Source organism: Tamandua tetradactyla, chromosome 6 (assembly GCF_023851605.1).
Source record: "Tamandua tetradactyla isolate mTamTet1 chromosome 6, mTamTet1.pri, whole genome shotgun sequence".
Lineage (NCBI taxonomy): Eukaryota > Metazoa > Chordata > Mammalia > Pilosa > Myrmecophagidae > Tamandua > Tamandua tetradactyla.
Genome location: NC_135332.1, coordinates 110,412,869 through 110,430,299, shown reverse-complemented (window position 1 = coordinate 110,430,299; position 17,431 = coordinate 110,412,869). Strand labels below are relative to the sequence as shown.

The 17,431-nt window shown below is 33.9% G+C and overlaps 1 protein-coding gene across 14 annotated transcripts in view; it reads right to left on the bottom strand.

Annotated features, from left to right (window-relative positions):
- The window catches only part of SGK3 (serum/glucocorticoid regulated kinase family member 3), a 243,790-nt gene that overhangs the window by 28,969 nt on the left and 197,390 nt on the right, over positions 1-17,431 (bottom strand). For all 14 annotated transcript variants that reach the window (XM_077166923.1, XM_077166917.1, XM_077166919.1 and 11 more), the window contains 4 exons: positions 16,456-16,528; positions 9,395-9,470; positions 5,796-5,883; positions 639-688 (listed from right to left, as the gene is read on the bottom strand). In XM_077166923.1, coding sequence (XP_077023038.1) covers positions 639-688; positions 5,796-5,883; positions 9,395-9,470; positions 16,456-16,528 — 287 coding nt within the window. The remainder of the gene's footprint in view (positions 1-638; positions 689-5,795; positions 5,884-9,394; positions 9,471-16,455; positions 16,529-17,431) is intronic.

The window sequence follows — 17,431 nt, the reverse complement described above, 5'->3', positions numbered from 1 at the left end:
CAACGAGAACACTCCTCCACTCTGAGCCAAGTAGTAGTTTGGGAACCCCTCTTTCTATTCAGGGTTGCAGGCATTCTCTTCTAATTAATTGCTGTTATTGACACCCAAGATGAAGTCTGTATTTGCTAACTCTGGTCTTGTTTGGCTTTTCTCAAACTGTGTTCAACCAAATGCTATAGATACATTTTTCCCTGTGATAAAATAAATATAGAAATGTGGGTGAGACTGGTTAAACACATTACTATGCTAATGGCCTTCTGACCCACTGGCCAACAAGTCTGGTGCACCAACAGCACTGAGCTGCAGCAGCACATTAACCAGGCCTGCACAGATGCTGCTCACGGAACACCTCCCAGGACTCGGGGGCCTTTGGGAGAATGAGTCTCCTGATCTTCCACCGAAAACCCCAGAAAAGTGCCATGGCGAAACAGCAGAACACAGTTAATAATTTGTAAATTAAACCTCCTCACATCTCTACTAAAGCAATGAAATATAGAGCAGTAAAGTAGTCCAGCATAAGACAGTACTATATTCACCCTAAGTACAGTTGTATTTATTAAGTTAGCATATCTGCACACTCAGTAAAAAGACCTTCCAAAAGTTTAGTTAAAGGTTTGTTTAAAACAAATTAAACCTACTGAGGATTTCCAGATGGTCCCAAGTTGATGTTCTGTGAGGTAGAGTGTAGCTGTGAAAGAAAACATTAACATTCTTACTGGAGCTTCAAAGGTCATCAATCCATTAATGTTTTTGAAATAATAAAATACGGATAACCGTATCAGAGATATTTGATGTATTACCATGTTAAAGAAGCAAAGGTTCTAATTGTTAATAAATTACAGTCTTAGTTGGAAACATACATAATTCATATAAACACAATCATTTTATTATGATAAATTTCAAAAGATGTTTTAAGGAAAATGTCAGCCAGAAATCAAGCTCAAAGCTGGAGAATGAATGAAGCAAACTGGGGAAAGTGCCTTGGAAGAGGTAGGTATTAAAACTATGATTTAGATGATAAAGACTGAGATGGTATAATCTAGGAATGCCTAGAGTGTACAATGATAGTGACTAAATGTACAAATTAAAAAATGTTTTTGCATGAGGAAGGACAAAGGAATTTCAATATTGTGGGGTGTTAAAATAGATGGTAATTCATATTTTAAAGCTTAAAAAAAAAGCCATCACTTCTACATTTAAAAACTAGTTCAAAATGACTGTTCTTCAAATTGAAATTAATCGATTTTAAATGCTGGATTTTCAAGTTTTTTGATGATGATTTTAAATGCTGAATTTTCAGGATTTTTTAGGGTTGGACAACTTCTTTCTAAAGCTTTTTTCTTTCCAACAGTTAATACAGGAAATTTCATCCCTAGTATTAACTTAGAAGCAAACCTTTATTCACCTTGTATGCCATAAAGCAATTTTATTCACAAAAGATTTAAGATATAGCTAAATCTGAAATCTAAAAAGTTATAAAAGATTTAGCTCACTAAATAATCAGCTAGAAATTTAACTCATAATCCCAAAATATTAATCTATTAAACCTGTAAGAATAGGCACTTTTTATAAAAGCTAAGTATAAGTGAATTCTACTTTGCATGAATTCACTTTGAAATTCTTTAAACATTCAAATACTTAAATCAGTCATAGATGTCTCTGTATAAGTCCTATACACTTATACTTCATACAGGATATAGTTATGAAATAAGCCTTTAAAAACCTAGCTTTAAGTTAATCAGACCAAGAAAATTTTATCTAAGCAGTTTCTTACTGAAAACATGTAATATATATTTCCACTTAGATTCATTTGAAACTTACAATTTCCAGAATACCAACTATTGTTAAAAATAAAGGACCAACATTCTTATCCTTCAAAAGTTCATAAGCATAATAACGGTTCTTATGAAAACAACACTAGCACTAGTCTTATATATAATAAAGCAAATTTATTTCCTACTGCTACCTTTACATGAAAAACCTTCATGTAACAGCTTCAACTCCACAGAGACAGAAATATATGGAATGATAACAGTCCATCAAGACAAAAAAATTTGTATAGACTCTAGTTCATTAAATGAGATTTCTCATGCTGTGTTACTTTAACCCGGGAACAGCCCCATGTTTAAATATTATAGTGTTCTATAGAATCTGAAAAATTAAGTTGTAATTTCTTTACAGTTATTGTTTTAATGAATGTACAGAGAAATAGATCAACTTTCTGTCAATAAACTGTTCTCATATAGATGAGGAAAGAGAATTAAATAAACATGGATTAAACCACAAGAGTATACCCCCAAAGAGTAGGAGAAAGATCAAAGTGATGGTAGAGTTATACAGAGAGGGTTGGGTTTAACAAATGACTGCTGAATCATTATACCGATATTTCTTTTAGCCTCCAGTACCTTAGAGCAGCTAGAAATAAAAACCTAAAATTGTAGAATTGTAACCCATAACAAACTCTGAAATCTGTTCCACAATTATTTTTTGCACTGTACTTTGAAATGCTTTTATGTATATATGTTATTTACAGAGAAGGAGGAGCATAACAGAGAAGATAGGATTTAACAAATGAGTATAACTGCTGAATCATTTATTGATATTTCTGTTGGTGTACAGTGTCTTGGAGCAGCTAGAAAAAAAAACAAAAAATGGTGGAACTGTAACCCTATCATTTAAAATCTATTCTAACTACTTGTCAAAATGTACTTGGAGGACACCTTCCCCCCTCCAAAAAAAATGTACTTGGAAATTTATTGCTTTTTTTGTACATATGTATATTTCACAATAAAAAAAAGTTAAAAACAAAACAAGGGTAGCTTGTTCCCTATATTATGTTAATATACAGTGAGATTTTTAGCATTTTTGGCAATTATTTTCCCACTGGAGCAAATTTCTCAAGTAATGGACATCACTGGGATATAAAATTAGACAATTTTTCACTCTACCCTACTTTTTAAAGACTGCACCTAATCAGTAAATTGAAGGTGGGGAATACTATAGTAACAGGATGAACACTAATTGAGATCAAGTGTTTCAACTTCTCTTGGCCTCTATTTTTCTCTCTATAAATGAGGGAGTAGGTCTAGATGTTCTTTAAGATATTTTCCTGTTCTGAACTTCACTTAGTTACTCACTTAAAGATAGTAAATAAATAGTTACAACTGTAAAACAAAGTATGGCCTTTTCTCTTTTTTTGAAGAAATTCTTTAGTAAAACTGCAAGAGATCCTAGTCTAAGTTCCAGATTTTAGGGATTGGGGAAAAAAAAGAAACATAACTCAGCTCTAAGCAAGCAGCGGCAGAACAGGTGCAAGAACATAGGAATCTCTCTTAGTTTGGTTCTTTCTTCAAAACCAGCTATCTCTTTTAGCCATGTAAGACATTCCTTAAATGACCGAAAACTGTATCTTCTTATATGACTAGCAAGCAAAACATGGAAAATCATGGTCACAAGGATTTAATTCTTTAAGGCAGTTTTTGAATAGCATACACTCATTTTAGAAATTCATGGAAAATATAAGGAAGGATTTTTTTTAAATCTGTAACTTTACCAATAACTTGCAAATATTTTACAGTAATTCCATAGTCTTTACATATCTTTTAAAAACTGACTGTAACTGCAGTGAGGGAATACGCATATAAAATTTTACATACTGATTTCACTCAACAGAATGTCAAAAACAAATATCATCTTTAAAAATACTTTAAGAAATGCATAATGTATAGGGACAAACACTATCTAATGAAAATTTAAGTGGATTCTAATTTTTCATTATTCTAAATAATGCTAAAATGAACATCTTTGATTTTTTCCATGTCAAAGGTTATTTTCTTTGCATCAATTCCTTTGTGATATATTTTTCATATTTCATACATAATGCCACTTGCTTTCTAAAGGAGTTGCATAAAATTATAATAACATATGCCAAAGGGTGTCCACTGTATTACCCATAATGGCTCTGCAGTATTTTATTTATTTTATGTTTTTTGCTAGAGGAAAAAAAAAAAGAGTCTCATTTAAATTTTCATTTCTTATAAGAGTTGAATATTTTCCCACATATTTGTTTACTGTGTTTACTAAGAGTATTTCTTCATGAGCTTTTTTTTTTTATCTATTGGGTTCTAAGTATCATTAAAAAAAATTGATTAATCTGTGCTCTTTACAGATTTTATTCCTTATGACTTGTTACAAATAGTTTCCCAATTTGTTGTTTCTGTTTTGAGCAACTACACAGAAATAAAATGAAAATATCCTTTACCTTGTCCTAGGAGCAACCATGTCACAGATGCAAAAGTTAAATTTGTTCTCTTAACTGAGAATTGTCTTGGGGCATTAGAGAAAGGAAATGACTACTTTCTAGTAGTCACAAAAAAGAAATAAACGTATTTTCCAAATGAAAATTTTTATCTTTTTTTTTTTTTAAGTCTATGCAAAGTAAGTGGCTGAAAAATGGTAATTATGAACCCAATTATGGTGACTCATTTCCAGGTTTAAACTCTAGGACAGTAGTGTTAACAACTCATAATACCTTCTAAATCACAAAAATAGAACCATGACAAAATAAAAGATAATTTAAAGACAAAAATGAACTCCAACCCACTAGTTCAACACCTCTGATTTTCATGTATACATTTCAAAATAGTCACAATTATAAAGATATATTTATATAACATTTATAATTATAATTTTAATTGCTACATAATAATCCAAGTTAAATCACCATAATTTACCTCTCCCACATAATTTTCTAAGGTAAATGTTGAAATATCTTCACAAGCTTATTATATTTACTAATTTGCTATTAAGGCATCCTGATCTATTTTATATATATACATATTTTTTTTGGGGGGGTGTGCATGGTCCAGGAATCAAATCTGGGTCTCCCACATGGAAGGCAAGAATTATACCACTGAACCACCGTGAACCTCCTGATACATTTAAAAAAATATATATCCTGTTATCTATCAGGAACACATATTGATTATGTACACATATCAACAAAAGTAGAAGTTAACTGATGCCACTTGGCACATGTACTCTTATATAAAAACCTAGCAATGAGATGAAAAGGTATGTAAAAATTCAGGTTGAGAAGGACTTTTCTGCAGGCCAAAATTCAAAACAATGGTTTTGAATATGGTAATTATGATGAAATGACAAAGATTAAGATGTAAAATGAAGAGGGGAAAGTATAAAATTGTATATACTGAATAATTTTTAAAATCCTATATATTAATAAAAGATTGGAAAGAAAATCTTTGAAACGTTAACAATCATGAGGTCTGGGTGATGGTAATATGGGTAATATTTTTCTTCTTACTACTATTATCAAAATTTTCTTTAATGCATATTACTTTTCTTTTTTTTTCTGGTGCATGGTCTGGGAATCAAACCTAGTCTCCCACATGGAAGGTGAGCATTCTACCACTGAACCACCTGTGCACTCCCATGCATTACTTTTTCTGTTTGTTTTATTCTGTTTTTTTTTTCACGTGGGCAGGCACTGGGAATCGAACCCGGGTCTCCAGCATGGCAGGCGAGAACTCTGCCACTGAGCCACCGTGGCCCACTCCCCATGTATCACTTTTGATGATAAAAGGTACACATAGATTTTATAGGAAATAGTGATCAGGAAATGGTGTATACATATTTGTTTTGTGTATTCTGTAGAGTAGAAAATCTATTATGGATGAAATTATTTCATTTTTAAGTAAAAAGTCCTAAAGTTGTCACTAATTTCATTTTCAGGGAATGGTATTTTTTCTAGTAAAAAATATGATCCCTTTTACTACCTTCTGAGTACTTCTTTCATCCTCATCTTCAGATGGATCTGACTGATGTTTTGGACTGTCCATTTGAAGGAAAGCTCTGACATCTGGACTAAAAGTAAAAATTAACTTTGTTATGACTTTGAAAGTATATCTACAGCTTTTTCCCTTTTAAATTGAAAATAAAATAAAAATATCTACATTAGCATTTACAGCAAGAAGGCCAACAAAATCCATTAAAATTCATTATTATAAAATAAGTGACTAAATAATAAAAACAAAAAGCTAGGGAATGCAACAGACAGATGCGTGAAGGAAATGAACAGGCAATTCATAGAAAAGGAAACCCAAATGGTAGACAAATTTATGAAGACGCCTAACTTTACTAATAAGAGAAATACAAGTTAAAAGGAGATTCCAATTTGTATCCATTAACTGGCAAAATTAGAAAATGAGAAAAAAACAGATGACAGAAAAGTTGGTAGGGATATGGAGAAAGAGACACCCTCATGTATTGCTGGTGAGAGTGTAGAACGAAGCAACTTTCTGGAAAGCAATCTGGCAATATTTGGTGTAACTATGTACACATGTGCCCAGGACACAGAAGTCCAGTTTTAAGATAAATCCCAGGAAAATGCATGGGCAAGGTCCAGTGAAGGACACGTACAAGGATGTTCATTGCAGTATTTTCTAGTGCAGTGAACTGGAAGTAAAACAAGCATCTATCATGAGGGAAATGGGTAAGTAAGTAATGGTCACTGCCCACAGAGAACACCAACCAGCAGGCAGAAACAATGGACTGGGGTACACTCAGTAGCCTAGGCAGATCTGGAAAACAGTTTTTGCTGTGGAGGTGGGGGGTGGGGGGGACAACAAAATGAGATTTATAGCACAGTGCCATTTACATAAGTATATATAAGATAGCCAAGAACACAAAGCAATATCCTAAATTTTTCGAAGCAAAAATACCTAAGGACATATCAAACATATTAAAATCTATGGTTGAAGAAATGAGTATGAAGTTCAAAGAGGAAGTAAAAAAAAATGGACTAATTATGATCCTAAAGAATGATTAAATCTCGACACCTGGGATATCCCCTCCAAAACTGTTTGTAATAATATACGCATTCATTGTAAGAAATTCAGAAAGATTAGAAAGTATTTTTAAAAGGGGACAGAATAGTGAGAATATAACATAGTGCAACTGCTGTGGACAATAGTTTGTGGTTCCCAAAAAAGTTAAACATAGAATTCTCAAATGACCCAGCAATTCCACTCATTGGTATATACCCAGCAGAACTGAAAACATGTCCACCTAAAGACTTATCAGGAATGTTCACAGCAGCAGCATCTATAATAGACAAAACGTGGAAACATACAAATGTCTATCAACTGATGAATAAGTAAAATGCAATATATATCCATAAAATGGAATATTATTCTGCATAAAGAGGAATGACATCCTGATATGGAGGAACCTCAGAAACATTATGCTAAATGAACAAAGGCCAAATAAGATTCCATTTATATGAAATGCCCCAAATAGGCAAATCTATACAGACAGAAAATAGATGAATAGTTGCCAGGGGATGGGATGGGGTGGGGAGTAGGGGTGGAAATCGGGAGGTACAGGTTTCTTTTTGGGGTGATGAAGTATTGTGGAATTACATAGAGATGATGGTTGCACAGCATTTGAAAATACTAAAACCACTGAATTGTATATTTCAAAATAGCTAAAATGGTGAATTCTATGTTATGTGAATTTTATCTTAATAAAAACAATTTTTAAGAGGGGATAGTGGGGGATCATTGATCTTACCATACAAAGGCATCCACATTTAACATACTGGTATATTTTATTTCAGTTTTTCCTCAGAATGATTAATAAGATCATGCTATATTTAAAATATTTTACCTTACCATTTTTCACTTAAAAAATTGTTATAAGCATTTCCCTATTTTGTTAAAAACTCTTTGTAAACAATGACTTTTGACAAACGTATGATGTTGTACATAATACAGAGATACAAAAGGTTACTCAATGATTGCTCCACTTTAGGATATACTGATTCCTTTGACTTTACTGTACAACTTCACTACTATAAATAATGCTGGAATGGCAACCTTTGTGCATAATACTAGAACTGCATTTACGATTTTCAGGACAGATTTTAAAAGTAAAACTGTTTGGATGGAAGTGTGAACCTTTTAAGGCTTTAAATACATTTTGCTGAGATGATTTCCAAAGAGACTGCAGCAATTTATAATTTCCTAGCAATATATGAACAGCCTGAAGACTCTCCCAAGCCTTGATTAGTATTGAAGAGTTTATATTACCATTTCTGATAGTTTGATAAGTGAAAAATATATTGTAAAGAAAAGCATTCAGATATATTAGTAATTAGTGGAATGCAAATTAAAGCAACAAAATACTACTACCCACACACCAGACTGGCTAAAATTGTAAACACTAACAAAACTAAGTGTTGGTGAAGATGTGGAGCAATGTGAACTCACATACACTGATGGTGGAAGTGTAAACTAGAACAATAACCTTTGGAAAACTATTTGGCATTATACACTGAGGTTAAATACACACACACACACACACACACACACACACACACGTGCAATCCATAGCTCTGGGCATGAGACCTTGGCCTGAAGAGGTCCAGTTCTAGTATTTACTATCTCCATGGCCTGAATGACAGCAGTCAGCCAACCTGTTGGGCACCTGAAACCTTCCAAGAACTGTAGGCATCTTTATTTAATTTTTATATACTACAAAGTAAAAAAAACAATGAACTCATTTTATAGTTAAAAAACAAAACAAAACTGAGGCTCAGAGAGTTAGTACATCTCAAAGACAAGTCAGGGGACCTGATCAAGATGGCAGAACCCCTCGTTAAACTGTACAGAATTATACAAATAGTAATTGTTTTTAGAACAACTGCTCAGATATATTCTTCAATGTTGTGATAATGAAAAGACTTCTTCATTAGGAAATGAAGAAGGAAATTCATAAGGAAATTGTTACACTTACAAATAGATGGGTGAGCTCTGAAAAACTCCCATTATATATTTTACTCTAATTTTACTTTATCCTCTTTATTTCTTTTTGAAATACAATACTTCATATAAACAAAATAATAAATGCAACACATATGTGAAAACTTTACCAGAGTTCCCAGCTTGCAGCCTGCTCTATGGAATTAAGGACTTGTACATCCTTACAGTCTTTTGAGACAACTTTTATAAAATTTCATAATATCTACAGTTCTTTCCTGTTGGTTCTGTTTCCCTACAGAACTCTAATACACATGGCTACATATAAAGTCAAATAATTTGCAAAATGTTTTACTGTAATATGCAAATTTCTTTCAAGTTTAATCTATAAAACCAACGCAAGCTCAAAAGGAAGGAAGAAATTAACTAGAACTTTAAGTTGATGGAGAGAGGAGGAGATTAAGAATACCAGGATAAAAAAATGCTTGAGGAAGCTTTTATAAAGATATATAGCACATAGTATTCTACAGAATGTATAAAAATTTTTTCAGTAGCTTATTCAATATTCTTAAGTTTGGTTTTCAGGGTCTCTTTAGAACACAACAAAAACTACTTACTGGTTATAAAGCTCTGGATACCTAACTAAGTTTTGAATGAATTCATTCAGTCCTGCTCTTCTTTGTTTAATAAAATCTGTTAAGAGAGACAGAAACATATTATATCAGATATATTTATGGTAGAGTATGTAAATTATCTTCAATGCAGTAACAGCCCAAAATAGTGAATTCTGATTAAGATGCTATTTCTTAATTCCTGTTTCTTGTTATACAAGGAAGAATAAATACTTACACATACATATATATTTTAATCAATAAATAAAATGATTAAACAATTTTAAAAAGCAGATAGAACTCCTCAAAGAAAATTCCACAAAATTGTATATTTTAAATTCTAAATAGACTTGCTACAAGATTTGGAAAGGCACTTTGCTTTTCCAATCCGTCATGTATTTACTACTAGGCAATGAATAAAAATTAACATTAAGCCACTGATGACCAAAAAATCATACTAATAAAATAAACAAAACAAGAATTAATGGAAACACTTTACAAACGGGGAATGGCGATTAACTGCTTAATTGAGGATCACCAAAAGTCTGGTTTTAGTACGCTGCTAAAAAAGCCTTTGAAAAATAGACTGGTTTTGAAAAAATAGACAATTATTTCCTAACAAATAATTGCCAGCATCTTCAAAGTGTTTTGACTGTTGGTAATTGAGGCTCATGCAAAGCAGTTTAGCATTAAGCATAAAGGTTTCTTGGAATCAGAAAATTTTATTCAAATATTTTGCCTCTGCTAACCTTAAACCTGTTCAAGACTTAAATTCTTACTTGTAAAATGGGAATAATAACAGTATTTATATCTCAAAATGCTGTTATTGGGTTAAATGACATGATGCATGTACATGCATAACAGAATGTCTGGCACATGGTAAGGGTACAATTACTAGCTATTATTATTTTTGTTTACATTATCATTATTGGCTATTCCTAATTCTTAAGAAATAACACTCTAATAAAGTTGAAGATACAAGGAGAATTGAGGAAGTATCTCCTAATAACAAGATGTTTGGATAAAAACCTATAAACAATATCCATTTAATAATGAGTTTTGGTATAGTAAACTGATTTGTACTTAGCAAAAGTTTTGATGAATAGTGTCTGTCACCCAAACTGTGGGTTATTTCCAGTTGTGTAGATTTATTTCCCTTTCTTAAATGTATGGTATGGCTATTAATGAAGATATAAATTAGAACTGGTCTCTTGGATCTAGATGTACTTGGGGCTTTTTTCTTATTCAACAGTGATTTCTTGAAAAATTTCAGAAAGGTATCTTGTAAAACTCTTCCAAGGACATTTTTCATTCACTAGATAGTAAAGCATACATGAGGGTTACATTAAAACTGCACTTGAAAGACAGTTAGTTCTTGGGAACTGGATTTATTACATATCTTACCTATACACCTGTACTGACAGATATGAGGAACAAAGATAAATGAAATGTAAGAAATATGCTTCATAACATAAAACACAAGAAATACCACAGGACATCGAGCATGACATTTTGCCTTTAACGATGAAGAAGCAAAGTTGCAGATCTTTTATTTCTTTGCCTTTGACCCCTGATGATTCAGTCTCAAGGGTTTAACTAAGGGCTCTACACAGCTCCAACCTGAATTCAAATTTCATATTATCACTAAGATGCAGAGTGGCTCCTCTTAGAGGTCTTTCTGCCATTTCAAATTAATTAATTCTCTCAGTCACCTAGGCTTGACATTTCTGTTGTCTCTGATTCTTTTCTCTATGTATCCCCTTTATCTAAGGAATTGCCAATATTTCTTATAAAAAGTTTTTGACTATGTTTCATTTTTTCTTTTTTAGCCCCATTTCCACCCTAGCCCAGGCCTTCATGATCTGATGCCAGGACTACTGGAAGATTTCCTTCACCACTGTTCCAGTCTCTCCAGTCTCCTCTCTTTGCTGTGCCTACTCTACACTATGCACTGTTGGTTTCACATCACATCACCACCTTGCTCAAGTGCCCCCACAGCCCACATACTGCCTATGATCACTGTCTATAATAATATTTTTTAACCTGTGTTCCACTGAGACACTTCATGCAGCACCAACAAAGCAGCTCCATTTTTATTTGCCTATGTATTACAGTCCTGCGTAAGATTTCATTGGGAAAAAAACGGGGTCTACTGCTAAAAATAAAACAAGAGTACAAAAGCCATTAGCCAAATAATAGAAAGAAAAACAAAAGCTACTGGCATAGAGAATCAATTCTACAGAATCTATAAATCTGGCTTTGTGGTGTCAATTCAATCTTCTCTTGCTTCTCTTTATCAATGGAGTCAACACTATTTATTGAGAACCAAGTACTTGCTAGGCCCTATAAATCAATAAAAAAGACACAGGCTCGGGCGGGCCACAGTGGCTCAGCAGGCAAGGACGCTTGCCTGCCATGCCAGAGGACCCGGGTTCGATTCCCGGTGCCTGCCCACGTAAAAAAAAAAAAAAAAAAAAAGACATAGGCTCCACCTTCATAAAATCTACAGCCTACTACAAGACAGATTAGCAGTTGCAATGATGTGTGCTAAATTCTCCCAACAGAAGAAAATCCTACATATAACAGGGGAAGTGAGAACATTCTCCAATCCTGAGGTTCATAAAGTGTAAATGAATAAAGAGCCTCCAGCAGCCTAAGGAGAAAAGTCATGCCTTAATTAAAATGAGAATATTAAAGAAATATGAAAAAGATGGAGGATAAAAAAGAGTTTGTTAATCATGGGCAAGTGAAAAAATTTAAGAGGGAAATGAATGGCTTAAGTTTAGGTTGGCATAAGCACATTCAAGAAAGTGATTTGAGAGTTTATATCCTGAGTAGTGACTAGGAATAGCAGAGATGTAATTTAATGGGTTACAAGGTACATGGAAATTAGTTGAGGAGGTAAGACGGTGGGAAGGGAGGGCACTCCAGCTTGTCAGCATACATCTATGACTTACAAAGATGGCTCTTATTTCTGATGGAATTTCCATTTCTTTGTAAGTTGGCTATCTGTACCCTGGACTTATTTTTGGATTCTAGGGGAAAGTTCTAGGCTTAAAGCTTCAGGCATATTAGCTCCTATTTCCTGTGATCTTCTGTATCATAGATATTACAGACTCCCCAAATGTACAATAGGACACCTTTTGGTATCCCATCAGAGATTTGTATTCTGTACAGAGTATATATTTAAGAAATGTTTCTGGATGTAAGAATGAATGTCCTTGAAGGTACTAACAAAGTTGGAAAAAGTATCCCAGAATTATCTTTTTTTAACTTTTTTTTTTTTGTATAATATAACATATATACAAAGCAAAGAAATAAAAAAGCAATAGTTTTCAAAGTACTCTTCAACAAGTAATTACAGGACAGATCCCAGAGTTTGTCATGGGCAAGCATATGATTCTCTCATATTTTTCCATCTAGCTGCTCCAGAATATAGGAGGCTAGAGGGCTTAAATCTTTTTTTATCATCACAATCAACTTTTTTCCTTCTTTTTTTTTTTGTGAAAAATAACACATACACAAAAAAGCTATAAATTTCAAAGCACAGCACCACAATTAATTGTAGAACATATTTCAGAGTTTAACATGGGTTACAATTTCACAATTTTAGGTTTTTACTTCTAGCTGCTCTAAAATATTGGACACTAAGAGATATATCAATTTAATGATTCAGCATTCATATTCATTTGTTAAATCCTATCTTCTCTGCATAACTCCATCATCACCTTTGATCTCTCCATACCTCTCTTTAGGGGTGTTTGCGTTATGGCAATTCTAAATTTCTCATATTGGAAAGGTCTGTCACTAATATGGGGTAGGGATATGGAAGTACCTGATGTCCTGGACAGCCTGGGCTAGGTTTCAGGACTTATCTGGACCAGGGAACTATCTGGAGGTTGTAGGTTTCTGGAAAGTTATTCTAGTGCATGGAACCCTTGTGGAATCTTATATATTGCCCTAGGTGTTCTTCAGGATTGGCTGGAATGGTCCTGGTTGGGGGTTTGGCAGGTTATGATAGGCAGAAGTTCTAACTGAAGTTCGCGTAAGAGCAACCGCCAGAGTAACCCCTCAACTCTATTTGAACTCTCTCTGCCACTGATACTTTATTAATTACGCTTCTTTTCCCCCTTTTGGTCAGGATGGAATTGTTGACACCACGGTGCCAGATCTGTATTCATCCCTGGATGTCATGTCCCACATGGTAGGAGGACAGTGATTTCACTTGCAGAGTTGGGCTTACAGAGAGAGTGAAGCCACATCTGAGCAACAAAAGACGTCCTCCAGAAGTAACTCTTAGGCATGCCTATAGGTAGTCTAAGCTTCTCTTCTACCTATATAAGCTTAACAAGAGTAAGCCTCATGATCGAGGGCATGGCCTACTGATTTGGGTGTCCCTAAAGTTTGATACAGTACCAGCGGATTCCTTGATGGTAAGGTTCAATAGTTCTATATTTTTCTCCCATTCCTCAGAGGACTTTGCCAATACTTTTTGATTATCTGCTTAATATACTCTAGGATGTATCCAGGCATTACAATAATCAATACAGGATTAAAGGACCTCTTTCTTATTCTGGGCTCCCTGTGTTTCAATTGTTCAAATGAGCTATACAGATAGATTGAACTATATTATGCAACACAGAAAATTTCAGTTCCAGACCAAATAAACCTTTCTTCCATTGGTCTCAAAGAGTATCTATGGTTCTAAAATATAGACACTCTCTTCCTTACCCCTATGTTCTGAATTACTTTAACCCAAACCCGTTTGGCTTCATTCTTATCTCCAAATATCAGGTTATATATATAAAATAGTCTCCAAAATACAGAAATAATAATCACCACTCCGGACTTAATGAGTCTGCTCTAAAAGCTTACAATCTAGGCCTCTGTCTTCTTATAAGAATTTTCTAAAGGTGACCATACCATTCTTGTTCTTTTGTTTCTGGCTTATTTTGTCTCATCAAACATCCCACATGTTCATTCACATTGTTGCATGCCTCATGACTTTGTTCCTTTTTGTAGCAGCACAACCTTCGTTCATATGTATACACCATTGTTCACTAATCTACTTCTCCGTCAGCCACCTGCATTCATTAGGCATCATGTAGAGGGTCCAAAGTCCACAGTCCATCAACATCATCAATTTTAGATAATTTCATTGTTCTCAAGAGAAAGAAAACCAATAAACACACTGTCGCCCAACAGAAAATCTAAAACTCCTCTTAACTCTTTGTCTTTCCCCCCACTATTTACCTCTGCTGTTGCTGTGGTAGGGCTGATGGTTTCCTTTTGAACATAGCTCATAACATGCAATAGCAGTTTTCCCCCTGGACCCTGGACTTAAATATTCTTATACAAGAATCATATCTTTGAAGTAATTGTTGTGAGAACGAATTCACATTTCTAGTGTTAATCAGTGGGATACGTAGGTCTATAAAGGCCCTTTCAATCTTGTTCATCTTCAATATGGTAATATTACTTATAGACCCACTAGAGAACCACCTTTACTCCTATCTATTCCCTTACATTGGAGTTCAACCTCATTAGCTAATGGTTCACCCATCTGTAGCTTCTATGTATCTCTAAGTCCTCTATATTCTGTATTATAAGCCTCTGATTACACCTTTATGCTGGTCATAAAAGTGGGATCATACAGTATCTATCCTTTTGTGTCTGGCTAGTTTCACACATAACGAGGACAGCATTATGTCCTCAAGGCTAATCCATCTTGTCATGTGCTTCAGGACATCATCTTGTCTTACTGCTGAATAATATTACATCGTATGTATATACCACATTTTGTTGACCCACTCATCTGTTGATGGGCATTTGGTTTGTTTCCATTTTTTGGTGATTGTGAATAATGCTGCTATGAACTTCAGTGTGCAAATGTCTGTTTGTGTTGTTGCTTTCAGCTCTTCTGAGTATATACCAAGTGGCGCTATTGCTGGGTCATAGGGCAACTCAGTATTTAGTTTCCTAAAGAACCGCCAAACATAATAGTCTTCTGTAGTGGCTGCACCATTATATGTTCCCACCAGCAGTACAAAAGTGTCCCAGTTTCTCTACATCCTCTCCAATATTTATAGTTTCCTGCTTGTTTAATAGCAGCCATTCTTATAGGTGTGAGGTGGTATCTCATTGTAGTCTTGATCTGCATTTCTCTTATAGCCAATGAAAATGAGCATCTCTTTTGAGCCATCTGTATTTGCTCTTCAGAAAAATGCCTATTCAAGTCTTTAGCCCATTTAATAATTTGGGGTGGTTTGTTCTTTTATTGTTGAGTTGTATGATTTCTTTGTACATAGAGGAAATCAAACCTTTGTCCAATATGTGATTTCCAAATATTTCTCCCATTGAGTTCGCTGCCTCTTCACCTTTTTGACAAAGTCTTTTGAAGTGCAGAAGCATTTGCTTTTGAGGAGTTCCCATTTATCTATTTTTTTTTCTTTTGTTGCTTGTGCTTTGGGTGTAAAGTTTGGGAAGCTACCTCCTATTACTAGGTCTTGAAGATGTTTCCCTACATTTTCTTCTAGAAGCTTTATGGTGCTAGTTCTTATATTTAGGTGTTGGATCCACTTTGAGTTAATTTTTGCGTAGTATGTAAAATAGGGGGTCCTCTTTCATTCTTTTGGCTATCCAGGTCTTCCATGCCCAAGTATTGAAAAGACTATTTTGTCTCACCAAAATTATCTTTAATGATTGATAAATTTACTTAAAACCAGACTGCTTTAATTTAAATTCTAAATCTGCCACTGTCTACTTGCACGTGATCCTGGACAAATTAATTAACCTAACTATGCACCTCAGTTTACTTACCTATAAACTAGTGGTAGGAACAATAACCACCTCACAGTATTATCATAAAACTAAAATAAAATTTGTAACCTGCTTAAAACAATGCCTGGCACACAGTGAGTGCCCTCCTGAGAGGTTAATTTCATAAAGCATGAGATAAATTAGTTTTTTAAAGCCCTGGACTACTTTATACAGTACAATGACCATGTCAACTACTCCTTTAAATTTCAACTATCACTTAATAGCCAGTCTTTGGAGTTATTGCTTACCTGGATCAAAATTATCACCAAATATTCTCTTGGCAGGAATCTTAAGGGCCATAGTAGGAAACTGTTTCTTTAACTAGAATGGGAGAAGGATGATAAAAATTGAACTACATGTTAAAGAAAATTTTCTGTAAAAAGCTTAAGAAGGAGTGTTCGATGGAACAGAAATGAAAGGCGGGGGGGAGAAGGGAGGGGGTGCCTAAAGCAAGCTTTCCTACTTGACCTTTAAGCTTTAAAGACACCAAATATTAACACCCCATCTAACTAATCACCTGCTATTTGAACAAGGAGACCCTATGAAGATCTTAAAGTTTTCTCTGGCACAGATCTCCACACTGCTGCTGTTTTCCCATGACTAAACTCCTTCTTCTTACAAACAGTGGTGCAAAAGGAAACATGTACAAAGCGTAATCTAGCTGATATAACCTTTCAGGCAAAATACCGAATGAAGTCTCAAATTTTTAGTTATGGGTAGTTCTGTGAAAGGAATTTGATCTTATCTCTTTAAGAAGTTCATATAAACCATTTTTTTAAAAAAAGTACTAAAACCTTACAGAAGATATTTTTCATGTACTAACTCTTATTAGCGATTATTTTGTTTCGAAAGAGTGACTTCAATTACAGTCAAAACAAGACTATCTCAACATTGTTTGATTAAGCAGTAATTAGAGCTATATACAGAGTAAATTCTAGCTGCATATGCATTTAAGAAAAACTAAAGATCAGAAGAAAACACAGTAAAATGTCATCAATTATTTCTGGGTAGTAACATTACAAGTGAGCATTAAGTTTAATCTACTTATATTTCCTCTATTTTCGAAGAACAGATATGAATTCCATATAGGAAAAAAATAAATACTATTTTAAAAACTCCAAAAGTACTTTAAAATTTAAATTCCAATTAGCAAAACAAAGCAAAACAAAACAAAAGACAAAAAAATTAATAAACAATAGGAGGTATGGGAACTATGGGATGATC